This window comes from Neophocaena asiaeorientalis, unplaced genomic scaffold, assembly GCF_003031525.2.
Source record: "Neophocaena asiaeorientalis asiaeorientalis breed wild unplaced genomic scaffold, Neophocaena_asiaeorientalis_V1.1 scaffold130, whole genome shotgun sequence".
Lineage (NCBI taxonomy): Eukaryota > Metazoa > Chordata > Mammalia > Artiodactyla > Phocoenidae > Neophocaena > Neophocaena asiaeorientalis.
In genome coordinates, this window is record NW_020173397.1 from 14,054,158 (window position 1) to 14,071,906 (window position 17,749).

Consider the following 17,749-nt stretch of genomic DNA (forward strand, 5'->3'; position numbering starts at 1 on the left):
TGATATTGGCAGTTCTGAGACACGTTGAATGCTTTATTCTCGAGCTGCTGGGATTATGGCTGACATAGACCGTGGGCCCCGCCGCCAGCCTCCTCTATGGCAGTGGAAGAAAAGAAATTCAAGCTGTAATGAATCTCTGTTTGGGGGTTTTGTAGTGGCAAATTACCTGAATGCGTGAACTGAAAAAGTGCCCGGTTTCTACCATGGTGAATACCTAGGCCTTAGATAAATATTGACACCAGCAGTGTGGCAGGCCTACCATTTGTCCCATGCCCCTGGGAAGAAAGGATCTTTTCTGAGGCACTCGTGACCTTCTAACCCACCCCGGCGAGTTTGTGCAGGTGCCTTTCTGCAGGAGCTCTCTGGGTCTGAGAGCGTGGGTGGTTTTCTCCCCGTGGTCGGGCAAGGGTAAGCCTCACTGAAGCCAAACCCGCCTCGGCTTATGGATCAGGGCTGGAGTTTGCCACAGGTGTATGGAGTTGCCAGCACAGTTTTGCAGAGTCACGCTTGTGTGGCCGTGCAGACCTGACCTGGGATGGGAGCACCTTTTATTTGTTGTGACAGTCTTCCAGTGGGAGGGAGTGAGGAGATAGGAAAGCCAGCCTGCAGAGTCTGACCTGGAAGACAGATTGGGTCTCATCACTGAATGCCTTAATTGTACAAACTCTGCTACACTCCAGACTGTACTCTGATTCCCTGTATCTCAGTGTGTAGAACCCAGTTGGCTTCTAACTGAAGAGGGTTTGGGATGCCACTTTTGTCAGTGTGAAGTCTGCAGGAACAAGTCAGCCTCTCCCCACCAGGGTGATAGAGTCGGTTGACCAGGACAAGCTGAGCAGAGACTGTGACCAGTTCGAATTGGATTACATCATCTTTAAAAAGGAGTGATGGTGGAAGCTGGGTGTGTGTGTATGTGTGTGTTCAACAGGTAACACGTGTTAGGCAAAGAAGTGCTGGCTGTTCATAGGGAAGCTGCCTCTCTGTAGCTGATGTCAGGGAGGTCTGGGTTTGGTAGGACCATGGCCTCTGATTTCCTGCTGGGATGGGAAGTGAATGGCTTTTGTCTCCCTAGCACTCACAGAGGTCCACGTGGAGTTTCTGAGGTCTCTCCAGCCTGTAACTGGGAGTCCAAAGGGAGTTACTTGTGAATGACTTCCGGTAGAGCTTTTCATTGATTTTGCTAGTGATTTACTCTAAAAACGGACTCGCATCTTGTAGATACCAGTGGTCATTATTTGGTTGAGGTATAATTTAGTGGAATGTACTGTTAGGATCCAACCTTTAAGACACATCTTTGGGAGTAAATGACCTGGAACTACAAACTCTCAAGAGGCAGGGTGGTGGTGGGGAGGGTGTGGCTGTGAGGAGGTAGGTGTTAGGATGCCCTGGGCCCCTGCGAATGTTGATGGACCACATGGAAGAGGGAAAGCATCCTTTTTAGGAGTCTTGATGAATGATTTAAAAAAAAGAAGAAGCAGCAAAAGTGTATTGCAGCTCCGTCATTTTCACCACCAGTTTTCCATTCGACGTAGTAAAAGTTTAGTATGTCCAGGGTGCAGGTCACAGGCGCCATCTGATGCTTTGTGTCTGTAATTTCAGTGAAAAGGAAGGCCCTGTATTGCAACAGCAGAAAGCACTCTGTGCCAAAGCTGTGCTGAAATACCACCTGGCTGCCCGACCTTGACTTACTTAGCATCTACTCGGCCGTTTCAACAACCAGAGAAGTCACCATGGCCTCAGGACAGCGATGTGGATGGGCTTTTTTTTTTTTTTTTTTTTGCAGTACGCGGGCCTCTCACTGTTGTGGCCTCTCCCGTTGCGGAGCACAGGCTCCGGACGCGCAGGCTCAGCGGCCATGGCTCACGGGTCCAGCTGCTGCGCGGCATGTGGGATCTTCCCGGACCGGGGCACGAACCTGTGTCCCCTGCATCGGCAGGCGGACTCTCAACCACTGCGCCACCAGGGAGGCCCGTGGATGGGCTTTTAATTTTATGGTGTTTTCGTGACGTGTGAGCATCATAGAAAGAAAAATTTTGGCTTCTGCTGAGCATTTCATGACACGCATAAACTTTAAAAAGCCCAGTGGAAAAATTGACAGAACGAGATCCCAAGTCGATAAGCTAGCTAATAAAGTCAGCACCTTCACTGTTAGACAAGAGGCTGACCTTTCCAAACTGCGTTTTCTTTCAAATACTTAGCTCGAGTCCCTCGCATGCCTCCCTGTAATGCAGCGGATGTGTTTTCGAGAAATTGTGAGTCAATTCAGTTTTTGAACTTGGCTGACTTCATATCAGGGATCTGTTCTCTGTATTTGAGTCATCTTCATTTTTAAGTTGGGAGGTAGCTGGGAAAAGATGGGAGGATAAATCGAGAAGATAATATTTGACTGTTTGAAACCTAGAAGAAGACGTGGAAAACCAAGAAGAGAATGTTCGGTAACACTTGTGGGAACCTTGCGCTTAATCTGTTTGTAATGCAGAGTATCACGGTGAATGCAAGTAAACCTAGATTTTCATGTTAGCTTTGTAGATTGTGGGTGCTTGGGCTTTGCACAGGCACAGAGAGATGCCTGAGACATTAGTGAATGCTGGGTGTGATTTCAGTTGGAAAAATAAAAGATGCATGTAAATTCCAGTGGAAGCTGCTAGGGCATTCCAGAGCACACCCCTAGGAACTTCTGGCTTTCCAGAAAGGGTTTTCCTTATGAGCAGCTCTATGCTGGGAAGGTAGTTATGCCCACTTACGTCATTCGTCCCTTAAACTTTTTTGTGTGGGAGTGGGAAAGGAAAGAGATGCTGATAAAACTAAGGTAAGCTGTTCCTTGTAGAGATGTATTTGCTTTAAAAAAAAGTCTTTTGTTTTCCTTCTTCCTCCCCTTTAAGGGGGACGATTAGGCAAATTATCATATATTGCCCTTTTGTAACCCCAAAGGATATTTGCCTAAAATCACTCTTCTAAATACTTCTTTTAAACAGCATCAACAAACTCTGATCATCACACGTGCAAAGTTTAATTTTCATCTTTTGGCGTACATTTCTGTTACGTGAGGTTCGTGTACTACTATTTTTTGTTGGTTGGATTATGTTAGAGTGAATTTTAAGAGATGAAGGTTAGAAAAGCATAGAATGAATGCTTTAGTCCTTTCCTGGTTCTAGGAAACATCTAGACAAGAGTGTTTAGAATGGCCTGTAATGACTCAGATGGTAGGAAGGGTTTTTTTTGTTTGTTTGTTTGTTCTTAATATTTCAGTGTGTCTCTTGTACTCAGGGGAAGTACTCCATTATTGGAGGTTTCATTTCTGAAGAATCTTGAGTCACTGATACAGAATTTCTTTATCCCTTTATCCCAATGAAATCCTCAGTTGTAGCTTCTGCCAGCAAGACAGGCTCGGAATCTGGCCACCCTGTTCTTGCGACCAAGAGTGCTTTTTATGGGGCCATGTTAAAATGGTTATTTCCCTCTCTGACAGTCACATTCCTCTCAGGGCCCTTAGGTGGGGGCATGAAGTGTGGGCAGTCACTCAGTGTTCAGTGGAGAAGCATTGCAGTGTGTTGGAAAAGGAAATTGATCACAGTATCACTTACGGTTGGTGGTTATGCCCACATTGACACATTCAAATTCTGTTGCGTGAAGCATTCAATCAAAGAACGGTTCCTAAGGTGTTAGTAGTTTGCATCTTGCGTAGGTCAAGCCAAAGTTAATGAATTTCAAATCCCCATCATGGTTTTACTAAACACCCTGTATTTTGCAGTGGTTGGTTCCACTGGAAAATAATCTCCTGAAAGTGGATATTTGTAGTGACAGAGGGGTACAGGTGGAGGTGTTAGGACAGGAAAACAGTAATCTGTGACCACAGGGGCACTGGTGGACTCTACGAAGCGCTTGACAAACCATGGATTCCACATTTATCCACTGGATTAATGTGTCCCTCACTGCCTGTCCCGTTTGCCCGACTTGTTTTAACTACAACAGAAGCAAGAGTCTCTGTTTCCTGCCTCCGTAGAGCATGGTTTTCATTTAGGAAAATTCTCCTCCTTTTTTTTAACTGAAGGCACTCCAGCCTCTAAATGTGTCGCTGGAGGTGAGCACGCGTTCTTGGCGCACGTCTGTCCCCTTTGGGTCCTGACTGATCAGCCCTCCACTCTCACTGGAGCCCCCGGTGCCTCAGGACAAGGAGAGGTTGGTAGGGGTGGGAGCGCCTGCAGCTGAGGCATCACCACCCTCAGCTGTGCTGAGTGGCTGGGCTTGAGGAGGGAAGGATTCAGCTGTGTGTGGGATGGTGCCCGGCAAGGGGCTGATGACTTTGGAAAGCCCTAGAGAGCTTAAGGACTGTCTGAAAGGGTGAATTAGTGATCCCTCTTCAGAGGTGATAAAGTAGAGAGGAGGTGACCAGACTCCTGTCCCCTCCCCTCCCCCTCCCCATTTCCAAGTCTCTGCAAAGCCACTTCTCTAATAATCGCAAAGCCAAATGATGGCTGTAGGTGCCTCTTCCCTGCTGGGGTGGTCCTGGGGGGCGGTCTCTTTGTGACAGGTGTGTGGGAGGCTCAGCCTGTGGCCAGCAGCTATTCTGTGCCTAAATTCTCTTTGTTTGTAAGGTTCCCCCCCCCCCCCCCAAAAAAAAAAAACAACTGCAGAGCTGCTGCCGCTGCATCGGCTGGAGTACCTCTTCTTAATGAAGTTAATTAAATCTTTAAGGGTCCGTGATGCACAGGCCATATTTAATGAATGACTGTGGTGGGAAATTTGTGGGCTTCTCCTCCGTTCATCCTCCACAATCAAACATGAGACTGCTTAAATAAGAAAGCCTTATCATATCTGGTTACTTTGTCTCTCTTTAGCCAAACTAAGATTTGGGCAGGCAAAACAGATCTGAAGGTCTCCTGTTTTAAGGGCTGTTGTGGAAAGCAAAGGCTGATTACTTTCAGTGGTAGTGGGCCTCTTGAGTGTTGGGCTCAAAACTTGAAGTAGATGAACAAGGAGATATTCTGTTCCTGTGGGGATCAGCTTTAATGACCCTGTAGATTAACATTCATGGTGGACCTGGCACTGGGGTTTGCTAAGGTTTGTATAACCCTTGACTTAACTGCCTGCTAGGTTGTATGTCTGACAAACGTGGGGCTACTCCTCGTGACTTTGCCCTAAAACAATTCCTGTCTTGCACCTCTCCTTTCTAGGAGGTCCTGACTTGGCTTTTTTTTTTTTTTTTTTTAGGATTCATGCCTTCCGTGTCTTATTGTACTGTTCTGGCCTTGTTTCCTGAAACACTTCCTTAAAAACCATGCTGTTCTTCTACTGTTCTGCCAGGTTTAGCTAAGGTCTTGCGTTTTCTGATAAACCTTCCTCATCGCAGTTGGTCTTCCCTGCTCTGAACATCACCTGGACTCCGTGGTATCCACGCCGAGAGGACAAACTCAGATGCTTGCAGGGCCAGGGAGATACTGCAAATGAGTGAAGAGGTCCTGGGGGAGACAGTAGGAGTGGTGAGGTCTGTGGTCAGCCGGGGTCCTTGCTAAATAAACGTAGCTGAGTGTGCTGTCAGCGTGCCAGCCCCGTGATGACAGGCATCCCACATTCTATTGCATTTCGCTTTATTGCATTTTTTCACAAATCGAAGGTTTGTGGCAACCCTGCATCGAGCAAGTCTGTTGGCACCGTTTTTCTAACAGCGTTATTTTATAATTAAGGTATGTCCATTCTTCTTTCAGACGTAATGCCGTCGCACACTTATGGATTACAGCATAGTGTAAAGACATAATTTTGTATGCACTGGAAAACCACAAAATTTGTCCGATTTGCAGTATTGCGATATTCGCTGTATTGCGGTGGTCTGGAACCGAGCCCACAGTATCTCTGAGGTATGCCTGTAATTTCAAGAGAAGCTGAAACTTTTTATTATTTGCTAAAAACTTTAGGTTTCTCCAAACACTCTTCACTCAGAAAGAAATCTCCCTGCAACCCACCTTTGGCCCAAAAGCTGCCAGTTTGCAACTGCTGGTCCATCATTCCCAAGATGCTTGCCCTGTCACAGCCTTTGGCTGGAATTATTTGGTCCAGAGACTTATCTGACCAGTAGGTTGTAAACTCCTTAAGGTCAAGGACTAGATCTTATCCTGATTTGTATTAGAATTTAACCTAAGTGCATTGCAGATTGTAGACAAACACTCAATAAATATTTGGCAAATTTGACATCTGCTGGGTGCTGTAGGACAAAGACTTAAACCTCCATTGAAATCAACCACAGGCCCAGGTGAGATGTGTGAGATACTAAGGCAGAGAAGCACATTTAAGACTGGCGGGATTACAGAGGCACACGCGACTGACTCCTCTCAAACAATGTCTTAAGCATCAGAATTCAGAGACCCGCACCAATTTCTAAAGCCGATTTTAAGGAGTGACTGGCTCTGGGGTTTGTATAATGGCTAGTGTGTATTATTTCTTCTTTTGAGTTGCTTGTAAGCCTCATTTGCATAGAGAATTATCTGTGTAACATTTTCAAAAATCGGAATAACTGTGACTCATTACTGACTTTGTTCAACGTTAGTGACCAAAAGCTCTCAAGGTGAGCTGTACGTATTGAGTTGCTATCAAGTGATTTTACATTTGATTATTTGCTGAATGTGTTTCTTTTTCCAAGCCTCAGTTTAGGCAATATATGGTTGATCAGCTCACCGAAGAAAGACAAGTACAGAACTACCTTCTGAGTGGGAATTCTTGGGTGACGCTGTCAGAGGAGTGATTCCAGTTTAAGATACAGTTTTATCATTCTCAGTATAAGCCTTTATTGTGTATGAATAGGCCATTCAGTTGTGGCTTTTGGTAAATGAGGGGGAAAAACATTGCAACAGAAAAAAAGATAAGGACATCTGATATCCTAGATTTAAAAAGAAATCTCTTCTCGTAAAACCTTATAATGTGGGCCTAGGGAACACAGTGTGGTGATTTCATTGGAACTTGATGTGTAATTCCTCAGAAGGTAAAAATGCAGCAGAAACGGCCTTAAAAGCTTAAGGGATTAAATAACTTTAACAAGTCACATGCTCTTCCTCATTCACACCCCTTGAAATTTGAAAGGACCAATCACTTTTTCCCAGTTAGACCTAAGCTGGTGACTCCTTTTTTAATGGACGACCAACAGCACAGTGTGAGGTCAGGTAGAGACGTACAGATGAAGCCCACAGTTTCCCAAGAAAGAAGAGGTTCCCAGGCTAGTCCTCTGTGCCCCATGTGCTCAGCAGATGGGTCATTGGATTGCTTCACACTTTTCTTTCCGGCTGTATTCTTCACTTTAGCCAACATCTGAAAGGTAAAACATTGCAAAGTCCTGTGCCGTTCAGGAGCCCAGACAGGGCTGAGTACTGGGAAATAGACGGGCCAGGAAACCAAACTGAATGGGAAAACTTCCTTCCCCAGGGAATGCCTGTCACAGATTTGGGACCAGTTCCTTCCACTTTGAATTATTATTCTTATTAAAGTTGAAAAATACAGCCATGCATTGCACCTTCCTTCCCCGTGTGAGAGGTTCGGCCTGTACGGTCAGGGGTCTGTGAGCAGTGCCTGTTTTTGAGGATGAAGTGCTAAAGACGTTGTCTAATGATGCTGGGGTTATTTGCTCACCACACCTTACTCAAGTAAACGGAACTTTTTATCCCTCAACTTCCAAGGAATCAATGAATTATTGTTTGCCAGCTTTGAATGGCGTTTGCCAAGTTTGTAATATGTGGTTCTGGTTGTAATCCAGGAAGATGCTGGTCAGATTATGTAAATACTGATTAAGCCTATAGAATTACGTTCAGAGGGCATTTCTTTTTCATAAGAGTGTCTTCCTTGTGGATCGAGTTTTCAAAGCTCTCTCCTCTGTTGGAACTGGTTAAGAACTGCGTGTGCCTAGAAGATGTCGGCTGAGATCCGTGCCGCTCCGCCACCACGTTTTTAACAAAGCTCTTGAATGATTGGGAAATTCAAATTTATTTTTTATTTTATTAAAAAAATTTTTTTGTTGTACTATGATTGATGTACAGTGTTGTGTGTTAGTTTCAGGTGTACAGCAAAGTGAATCGGTTATACGTATACATATATTCACTCTTTTTTAGATTCTTTTCCCATATAGGCCATTACAGAGTATTGAGAGTTTCCTGTGCTATACAGTAGGTCCTTATTAGTTATCTATTTTATATATAGTAATGTGTGTATGTCAATCCCAATCTCCCAATTTATCCCTCCCCCGCCCCTTACCCCGGTAACCATAAGTTTGTTTTCTACGTCTGTAACTCTCTACCTGTTTTGTAATTTTTCACAGAATTAGAAAAAAAATTTTTACAATTTGTATGGAAACACAAAAGATCCTGAATAGCCAAAGCAATCTTGAGAAAGAAAAACGGAGCTGGAGGACTCAGCCTCCCTGACTTGAGACTGTACTATAAAGCTATAGTCATCAAATTTATTTTTAAAGTCCAAGTTTCTTCCCTACCTGCTGTTTCACTTTAAATATTTGTTGATTACTTTATGATTCAGACGTATTTGTTGATTACTCCATGATTTAGATTAATAGAAATTTCAGGGATGACGGACACGTCCTCTCCCTGCATTGTGCAGTCAAGACAGTAACCGCTAGCCGCAGGTGGTTGGACATTTGGACAATGGCTAGTGCCACTGAGACACTGAATTCTTAATTTTCTGTAATCTTAATTAAAGCGTAAATGTCAGTAGTCACACGGCTAGTGGCTGCTGAATTGGAGAGCACAGGTTTACAGAACAGTGGGGATTTCTCAGCTATTTGAACACTTAGCTCTTCTCATTGTGTGGGATCAGGGTAGGGGGTCTTGCCAGGAAAAAGGCTCATCAAGCAGCTTACGATCGTGCACTGTTGAAGCCTTTGCTTTTCAGCCGCAGATAGAACCTGGCTAAGACTTGAGCTGGTCTCTGCCGAGAGGCCTCCTGTGTGTTGGGCAAATGGTGGGCCGGACAGTCATCTCTCAGCACGTTAGCAGAAAGGATATCTACGGCCGGGCTCCATTGTTCGAAGATCTGCGCACCCTTTGTGCCAAGAACAAGGGAAGTGTATGTTATGACAATGGCTGACACACTGTTTAATGAAAGCTGCAATTGGCAGTAACTAAATTCCCTGAGGTTTCTTTCCCCTCTGCTTTGCTCCTGAAAGGTGCAGAAATGCTTTTGACAGCATCTGTCCTGCTGACAGATGAATTGTTTTGACAGGAGAATCTGAAACCCTCAACTGAAGACACACTCAGATGTCGGGCCTGGTAAGGGGCGATCGTGTCTGTAGAAATAAGTGAGATGCTTTTGACTGGTGTGCATGTCAGCCGCCACCTGAAAGAAAGGCCTCGTTAAAGGTTTTTCGCCGATTAACTCTTAGATTGTTCTTCAGACCGGAGATGAGAATTCATACCCCTCTCTCCACAGTTCTTGGGCTGAGTAGATGGATGTCCTTAATCGTTGAGGAATGAATGTTGTCAGGAAGCCTGGCAGTCAAAGGGTTTTTGTGGGTTTTTTTAAAAAAACTTCATTATACTGGGAAAAAACCCCACCAATGTTCATAGCAGCCTGATTCACGATAGCCAAAAGATGGAAACAAGCCAACTGTCCATCAGCTGTTAAAGGGCTAAACAAAACGTGAGTGAGATACATACTTACCTGCATGCAATGGAATAATGGAATGCTATTCAGCCACAAAAAGGAACAGGAAATTCTGACACATGCTACAACGTGGACATACCTTGAGGGCATTGTGCTGAGTGAAATAAGCCAGACACACACGGTCGTATACTGTATGGCTCCACTTACATGAAGTACAGAGCCAAGTTAAATTCATACAGACACCATGTAGAGTGGAGGAGGCCAGCCCCGGGGGGGAGGGGAGAATGGGAAGTTAGTGCTTCATGAGTGTTGCATTTCAGTTGGACAAGATGCGTAAAAAGTTCTAGTGAGGAATGGATGGTGGTGATGGTTGCACCACAATGAGAATATACTTAATGCCCCTGAACCGTACATTTAAAGATGGTCAAGATGGTCCATTTTGTGTTATATATATATTACCACGATAAAAAATAATTATGCTGGGAGCGTGCCTCCCAGAAATGAGCAAACAAGAAAATGTCTGAGGATTTCACTTCAGATTGTATTTATTTGTCAGGGAGAATAAATATTTTCCCCATTTCCTGATAAAGCAGTTGATGATCAGCAGCTTGTACCAGGATTTATTTCTCAAGACTAAAAAGCTAGGCAGCTCTGTGTCCACAAGCACAGCTGTTCCAAGGGACCCGAGCCTCAGCCACTGTCTTCTGTCTGTGTGGCTGATAGGCACTCGAGAGGATAATTGCTCTTAGAGCCAGTCTGCAGACCCTCAGTTGTTGATGTATGGCTTTTCTAGTTCACTGAAAGTCAAAAAGTCACCGCATCCAGGCAGACCCAGTGAGTGCTTAAATTTCCACTGACAAGTATCTAAAGCTTTGTTGCTACTTACTGGAATCTCCATGTTAAGTCCTGTTACTGGCTGGTTTCTTGATACAACTAGCTTATGGAAGCCCCCTTTCTCAAGCTGCCTTATCTAAAAAGCAGAATTTGTGTAGCATTTTTGAAATTTAAGTAAATTGTGTGTGCTCTTTAAGGGAAAGATGGACCAAGGGGTGTTGTGATTTAAAGTGGTTTTATCCTCTTTTTTTATCTTTTTATTTTATTTATTTATTTATTTATGGCTGCGTTGGGTCTTTGTCGTTGAGCACGGGCTTTCTCTAGTTGTGGCTAGTGAGGGCTACTCTTTGTTGCGGTGCGTGGGCTTCTCATTACAGTGGCTTCTCTTTGTTGCAGAGCACGGGCTCTAGGCTCACAGGCTTCAGTAGTTCTGGCATTCAGGCTCAGTAGTTGTGGCTCGTGGGCTCTAGAGCGCAGGCTCAGTAGTTGTGGCTCACAGGCTCTAGAGTGCAGGCTCAGTAGTTGTGGCACATGGGCTTAGCTGCTCTGTGGCATGTGGGATCTTCCCGGACCAGGGCTCGAACCCGTGCCCCTGTGTTGGCAGGCAGATTCTTAACCTCTGTGCCACCAGGGAAGTCCGAAAGTGGTTTTATTCTAATACTGAGTTGCTGAAGGATGTGGACCCTCCTGTGGTGGGAATTGAGGGAAGGGATTTCATTCCAGATCATTCAAAATGGAGCCACCAGGAATTGCTTGGGTCCTGGATCCTGTGAGCCCCAGCTCCAGCCCTGGCCACATATAACAAGCCAGAAATAAGTTATTCATTTTGAACCTAGATCAGAGCTTGAAAAACAGTGGTTCTTGGGCTAAATATGGTCTGCAGATTTATATATATACTTAAAAAATTGAAAAGATTTCACATAAAAATTCAGAGATTGAGCCTCTCTTGGAAATGGAGGAGACTGGTCAATACCGCCCTTGTTTCTGGAAATAGGAGCAAATGCCCCCTGTAGGTGGAGGGCGGGTGAGTGGCCACTGCTGTGTCAACCTCATTCCACACCTGGCAGGTGACCACCCGCATTGCTTGCTTGCCCTTCCTGCTCTTGCCTTTGTGGTTTCTGAGTCTTTCTCTCATGCTTCCTTTAGCCCAACAACTCCCATTACCTATGATGATATAAATGTCACAGTCATTATAAACTCACAGTATCTGCAGACCCAGAAACAAGATTTCCACCCACCTTTGTCATGATAATATGCTCACCATAGAAGAAAATTTCAGTCTTTTCAGTCCTTTTTGTGACGTGAGAGAATTCTCTCCATTTGTGGATTTTCTGTTCCAAGTCTAACCTGCTGGTTTCTAAGTATCCCATTGTAAATACTCCTAAGAGCAGACAAGCTCACACTTGTCTTCAATAGGTGGTTTAAAAATTACCACCTTCAATTTTTATGGTATCATAATCCTTGGACAAATTGCTTTTAATTCAGGCTGTGCCCTGAACACAGATGTGTCATTAATTTTCAAGGGTAGTTTGACTTTTATTTAGATGAATGTCTTGACAGTGAAATGGCTGTCAGCTCTGGCCTCGTATTGATTGGAATGTCTCTGGAAGAAGCTTCAAAGAAAGTTGGCACTTAATGTGATGCTGGGCCCCTTAAGAGACAGACTCTAAACTCACGATTCGCGGTCCTTGTTAATTGTCAGTAATGGCAATGGAATGAATAGCTGAGATGAAAAATGTCAGCCAGCCCCTTCAGCATACACAGGACTAGGTGTATTTTAGTGGCAGGGAGCAGGGCACAGTGCACAGTTAAGAAGTAAGGGCCCAGGGCTTCCCTGGTGGCACAGTGGTTGAGAGTCCGCCTGCCGATGCAGGGGACAAGGGTTCGTGCCCCGGTCCGGGAAGATCCCACATGCCGCGGAGCGGCTGGGCCCGTGAGCCATGGCCGCTGAGCCTGCGCGTCCGGAGCCTGTGCTCCGCACCGGGAGAGGCCACAACAGTGAGAGGCCCGTGTACTGCAAAAAAAAAAAAAAAAAAAAACCATTTAAAAAAGCCTTGGACTTGATATGGTACAAAGCATTTGGACCAGCATGCTCTAGTGTAAAGTAGGAGGGTTAGCTTCCCTCAGAATTTCTTTATAAAGTTGTGAAGTGGCAAAATGGTATTGATTGAAATCCATTTGGATTTAGCCAACCTCAGGTGAATTGAGATTTTCACAGTGGCTTGTTTATGGATCCAAGTGGGGATGAGGTATAGCTCTAAATCTCATTATCAATAAGATTACTTAAAATAGGGCGTGAGATACGGGCAGTTATGAGGGGAGGGATGGGTAGACGATTCCTGAATTTGAGGGTACTGACTGAATTTTTTGTTTTTTGCTCTCCTTTTTCCAGAAACCTGAGTCACAGCAAACTTTCTGAGATTGATCCTGCTGGTTTTGAGGACTTGCCGAATCTACAAGAAGTGTGAGTGCTTTTCCCCAAACTTCTGGGGGTTGGCGGGATGGAGAGCTCCTTGGAAAGATTCTCTCTTATGGCAGCGTCGCTCTCTTCCCTGGATCAGCAGTCTGAACTTGTTATAAGGAGCATCTGTGAGGGACTGTCAGTGACAAACTGTCCTACTTAGTTAGTGCTCCTTCACTGAAGCCCCTCTCTTTTTCCTGGGCAGTCCAGCAGGTGTGGAGTTACTGGAAATCACAAGTCCATGGTGGGTGTATAGGCTTGTGGGAAGCCTGGGGGACCAGCTGGTTTAACACACCTGGCTAGTACTTCCCCCAGTTCCCAGGGCACTAGAGCAGCCTGCTTTGCAGGGACATTTGCGCCAGCCCACCCCTTCTGTTTCCCAGGAAACCAAGGTATAGAGGAATAGATAGTAAGGTAGACTTTCTCTTCCCATCTCCAAAGAGAACTAGAAATTACTGCCTTTGGAACTCTAGGCTTGCTGCCTTTTGCAGTATCCTTTAAATCAGGCCTCAATCTTTTCTTCTTCTCCTTCTCCTCCTCTTCCTCCTCCTCCTCCTCCTCTTCCTCCTCCTCTTCCTCTTCCTCCTCCTCTTCCTCTTCCTCCTCTTCCTCCTCCTCCTCTTCCTCTTCCTCTTCCTCCTCCTCCTCCTCTTCCTCCTCCTCCTCTTCCTCCTCCTCCCCTTCCTCCTCCTCCCCTTCCTCCTCCTCCTCTTCCTCCTCCTCTTCCTCTTCCTCCTCCTCTTCCTCTTCCTCCTCTTCCTCCTCCTCCTCTTCCTCTTCCTCTTCCTCCTCCTCCTCCTCTTCCTCCTCCTCCTCTTCCTCCTCTTCCTCTTCCTCCTCCTCTTCCTCCTCCTCCTCCTCCTCCTCCTCCTTCCTCTTCTTTTTCTTCTTTTTAATGTAAAGAATTCTGCTTTTAACATGGATGTTAGGGTTATGAGGATTTTAGTTCCACGGGGACTTTAGAGAAAAGCCATGCATACCCACTGCAGAAAATTTGTAAACTGTAGAAATATGTAAAAACAAATGAAAATTACTAGAATTATCACCCAGACTTAACCATTGTGAACACTTAGTGAAAAATATACACCTCTACACTTATAATTCTGGAATCAAGCTGTGTTTATATTGTGGTATTATGTCTGTTTTTTTACTTATCCTTACATTTTTGACTACTTTGTCATGTAAATTAAAAGGTTTTTACTATCCCATTTCAATTTTTGTGTAAAACTACTACACATGAATATTCCGTAAATCATTCACCCAGTGCTTCTATTGTTAGATATTTTTTAGAGATTATAAAGTGCTTTACATATTTTACTTACTATATGTAACTGATAAAAGTCCTTGTTTATTATTCTTCGATTCCATTGTTGATGATTTATCTAAAGGAAATTTAATCAGATGGTGCAATTTGTAAAATACTTGCATTCCCTACCGCCGTCTCCAAATTCTCCAAGATGGCGTTTATGATTTCCATGTCTGTTTTAAAAAGGTTTCAACTTCCAAAGTTAAAGGAAGATCAGAGTTGGAAAGGGCTCTTGGAAATACTTTGTCCAGGATCATTATTTTCCCGTAGGGTCAACAGACCAGTGGTCAGGGCAGGGAAGTTTGGAGTGGGTTTTTCTGTTAGTTTGCCAAAAAGACCACAGACTGGGTGACTTCAAGGACGGAAACTTATTTTCTCACAGTTTTGGAGGCTGGAAGTTCAAGAGCAAGGTCCTGGCACGGTTGGTTTCCACTGAAGCCACCTTCTTGCCACCTCTTCATGTGGCCTTTCCTTTATATGTGCGCTTCCCTGGTGCCTCTTGTGTGTGTCCAAATGTCCTCTTCTTAAAAGGGCACCAGCTATATTGGATTAGGACCCATCCATATGACCTCTTTCAAGACCCTTTCTCCAAATGCAGTCACATTCTGAGGTACTGAGGGCTAGGAGTTCAACATATGAATCTTGAGGGAATACAGTTCAGCCCATCACAGTCACCCAAGATGATAACGGCAGTCCATCAAGGAACCGGTTTGCTTCATAACCCAGTGCTTTCCCCTGATCCAGGCTGCCTTTAATGACTCTTCCTCTTCTTTTTCTTCTTTTTAATGTAAAGAATTCTGCTTTTAACATGGATGTTAGGGTTATGAGGATTTTAGTTCCACGGGGACTTTAGAGAAAAGCCATGCATACCCACTGCAGAAAATTTGTAAACTGTAGAAATATGTAAAAACAAATGAAAATTACTAGAATTATCACCCAGACTTAACCATTGTGAACACTTAGTGAAAAATATACACCTCTACACTTATAATTCTGGAATCAAGCTGTGTTTATATTGTGGTATTATGTCTGTTTTTTTACTTATCCTTACATTTTTGACTACTTTGTCATGTAAATTAAAAGGTTTTTACTATCCCATTTCAATTTTTGTGTAAAACTACTACACATGAATATTCCGTAAATCATTCACCCAGTGCTTCTATTGTTAGATATTTTTTAGAGATTATAAAGTGCTTTACATATTTTACTTACTATATGTAACTGATAAAAGTCCTTGTTTATTATTCTTCGATTCCATTGTTGATGATTTATCTAAAGGAAATTTAATCAGATGGTGCAGTTTGTAAAATACTTGCATTCCCTACCGCCGTCTCCAAATTCTCCAAGATGGCGTTTATGATTTCCATGTCTGTTTTAAAAAGGTTTCAACTTCCAAAGTTAAAGGAAGATCAGAGTTGGAAAGGGCTCTTGGAAATACTTTGTCCAGGATCATTATTTTCCCATAGGGTCAACAGACCAGTGGTCAGGGCAGGGAAGTTTGGAGTGGGTTTTTCTGTTAGTTTGCCAAAAAGACCACAGACTGGGTGACTTCAAGGACGGAAACTTATTTTCTCACAGTTTTGGAGGCTGGAAGTTCAAGAGCAAGGTCCTGGCACGGTTGGTTTCCACTGAAGCCACCTTCTTGCCACCTCTTCATGTGGCCTTTCCTTTATATGTGCGCTTCCCTGGTGCCTCTTGTGTGTGTCCAAATGTCCTCTTCTTAAAAGGGCACCAGCTATATTGGATTAGGACCCATCCATATGACCTCTTTCAAGACCCTTTCTCCAAATGCAGTCACATTCTGAGGTACTGAGGGCTAGGAGTTCAACATATGAATCTTGAGGGAATACAGTTCAGCCCATCACAGTCACCCAAGATGATAACGGCAGTCCATCAAGGAACCGGTTTGCTTCATAACCCAGTGCTTTCCCCTGATCCAGGCTGCCTTTAATGCTTGTGGTTATGATATCCAACTTCTGCATGTTGAGTCTCAGAGCTTAGTGGTTTCTTTTAGAATTGGACAAAAACAAAAATTGAGGTGTTTCTTCTGGCATTATTCAAGCTTTCATTTAACATTTCCTCGAATACCTAGTATGAGCCAGGCACTGCTGTGCTGCTGGGAGCACAGGAGTGAATAAGACAGGCATACAGGGCTAGGATTAGGGTTGGCAAATGAGGCATTCGCCTCAGGTGCAGAATTTAATTAAGGGGCCTCTAAAAACTCAGCATTTGAGATAAACGATACCTTAATGCAGTATTTAAAACATCAAAATGAATGCCCAAGAAACCCCATGGTCAACAAAATACAAGAAGTTTTGGCAAAGTCAGGATCAGCTTTACTCACCTTTCCTTTGCCCCAGGCTCCAGTCTGGCTTGACACGGCACTGTTGCCAATCCTATCTTGGTGTGAAAACTTAGATACTCTGTTCTTAATGAATTTTGTTTTGTGTTCACTTTGTTATTTAAAAAACACTGCATTCAGATATTCTTATCCTGGCTCCGGAGTTTTTCGGCGGCCCCTTAAATGCTGCTCCCCTTCTCCCCCAATCCTGGCGCTGCAGACAAACCTCGCCTCTCACAGGACTCACGTTAAGATGGGGCACGACCTAGGGGTAACAAGGAAACCAGTAGGACTCACTGGTAGTAAGTGTTAAGGGGGGCGTAGGACAGGGTCACGGGAGGATTTTCTTCTTTTGTGACTTTGGAGGGGTGATGACGGAGCCAGCGTGCTTAGGATGGTGATGATCAGATCAAGCAAATGTGAACGATGTGGACAGGACAGGCTGCAAATACAGGCCCCCAAGGAAGGAAGAGGACGAGGGCCGTTGTGCCAGGAGTGCATGAGGGGTGGGGTGTGTGGCCAGCGCCTGGGTCCCGTAGGGCCCTGGGGGTCATGATAGGTTATGGTTCCAAAATCATTGGCCTGCCATAAATTTGGGGCACAGTAGATGCTCCCATGAGCCTTTTCTGCATTATTCTCTCTAGTTTTCTTTTTCCATTGGTTCCTTCCCCAGACAGCCTTTCAATTTTCATTTGGTTTGGTTCCCTTGACCTCCGGCTTTTAATCCCCCTTCAACTTCGTGCTTTTTTGGAACGTAAACCCCACCCACATCTAGAGCTGAGAGCACCTGACTTGCACCTGTCCTTCACTGGGGATGCTGGTTAGTCTTAAAAATAAATTTCCCGAGTCCCAACGGCCACAGTAATCACAGCAGTACCACACTCAAACTTTGGGTAAGACTGCCTCAGTTCATCCTGACACCGGCTCTATCTGATTTAAATTCTTTCCTTTACAGTTATTTTCTCCACTTTACAAAGGAGGAAATGGAAGCTCGGAGAGGTTAAATAAACCTGTGCAGTGTTGCCTAGTTGGTAAAGCTGAGAGCTGAACTCAGATCTGTTTGATTCCCAGAGCTGTGCATTTAACCCTGAAGCTGCACTGCCCCAAATCCCCATACCCGCCTCATCTCAACCCACAGCCTTCCACCGAAGATTTTAAAAGGACAGGAAGTGCAGTGTTTATCTCCTGTATCACTCGTCCTGCACCAGTCTTC

General features: G+C 44.5%; 1 protein-coding gene across 1 annotated transcript in view; it reads left to right on the forward strand.

Annotated features, from left to right (window-relative positions):
* The window catches only part of LRIG1 (leucine rich repeats and immunoglobulin like domains 1), a gene marked incomplete at its 5' end in the record, with an annotated part of 119,192 nt that overhangs the window by 25,764 nt on the left and 75,679 nt on the right, over positions 1-17,749 (forward strand). The window contains one exon of the mRNA XM_024747059.1: positions 12,821-12,892. Within this exon, the coding sequence (XP_024602827.1) occupies positions 12,821-12,892 (72 nt within the window). The remainder of the gene's footprint in view (positions 1-12,820; positions 12,893-17,749) is intronic.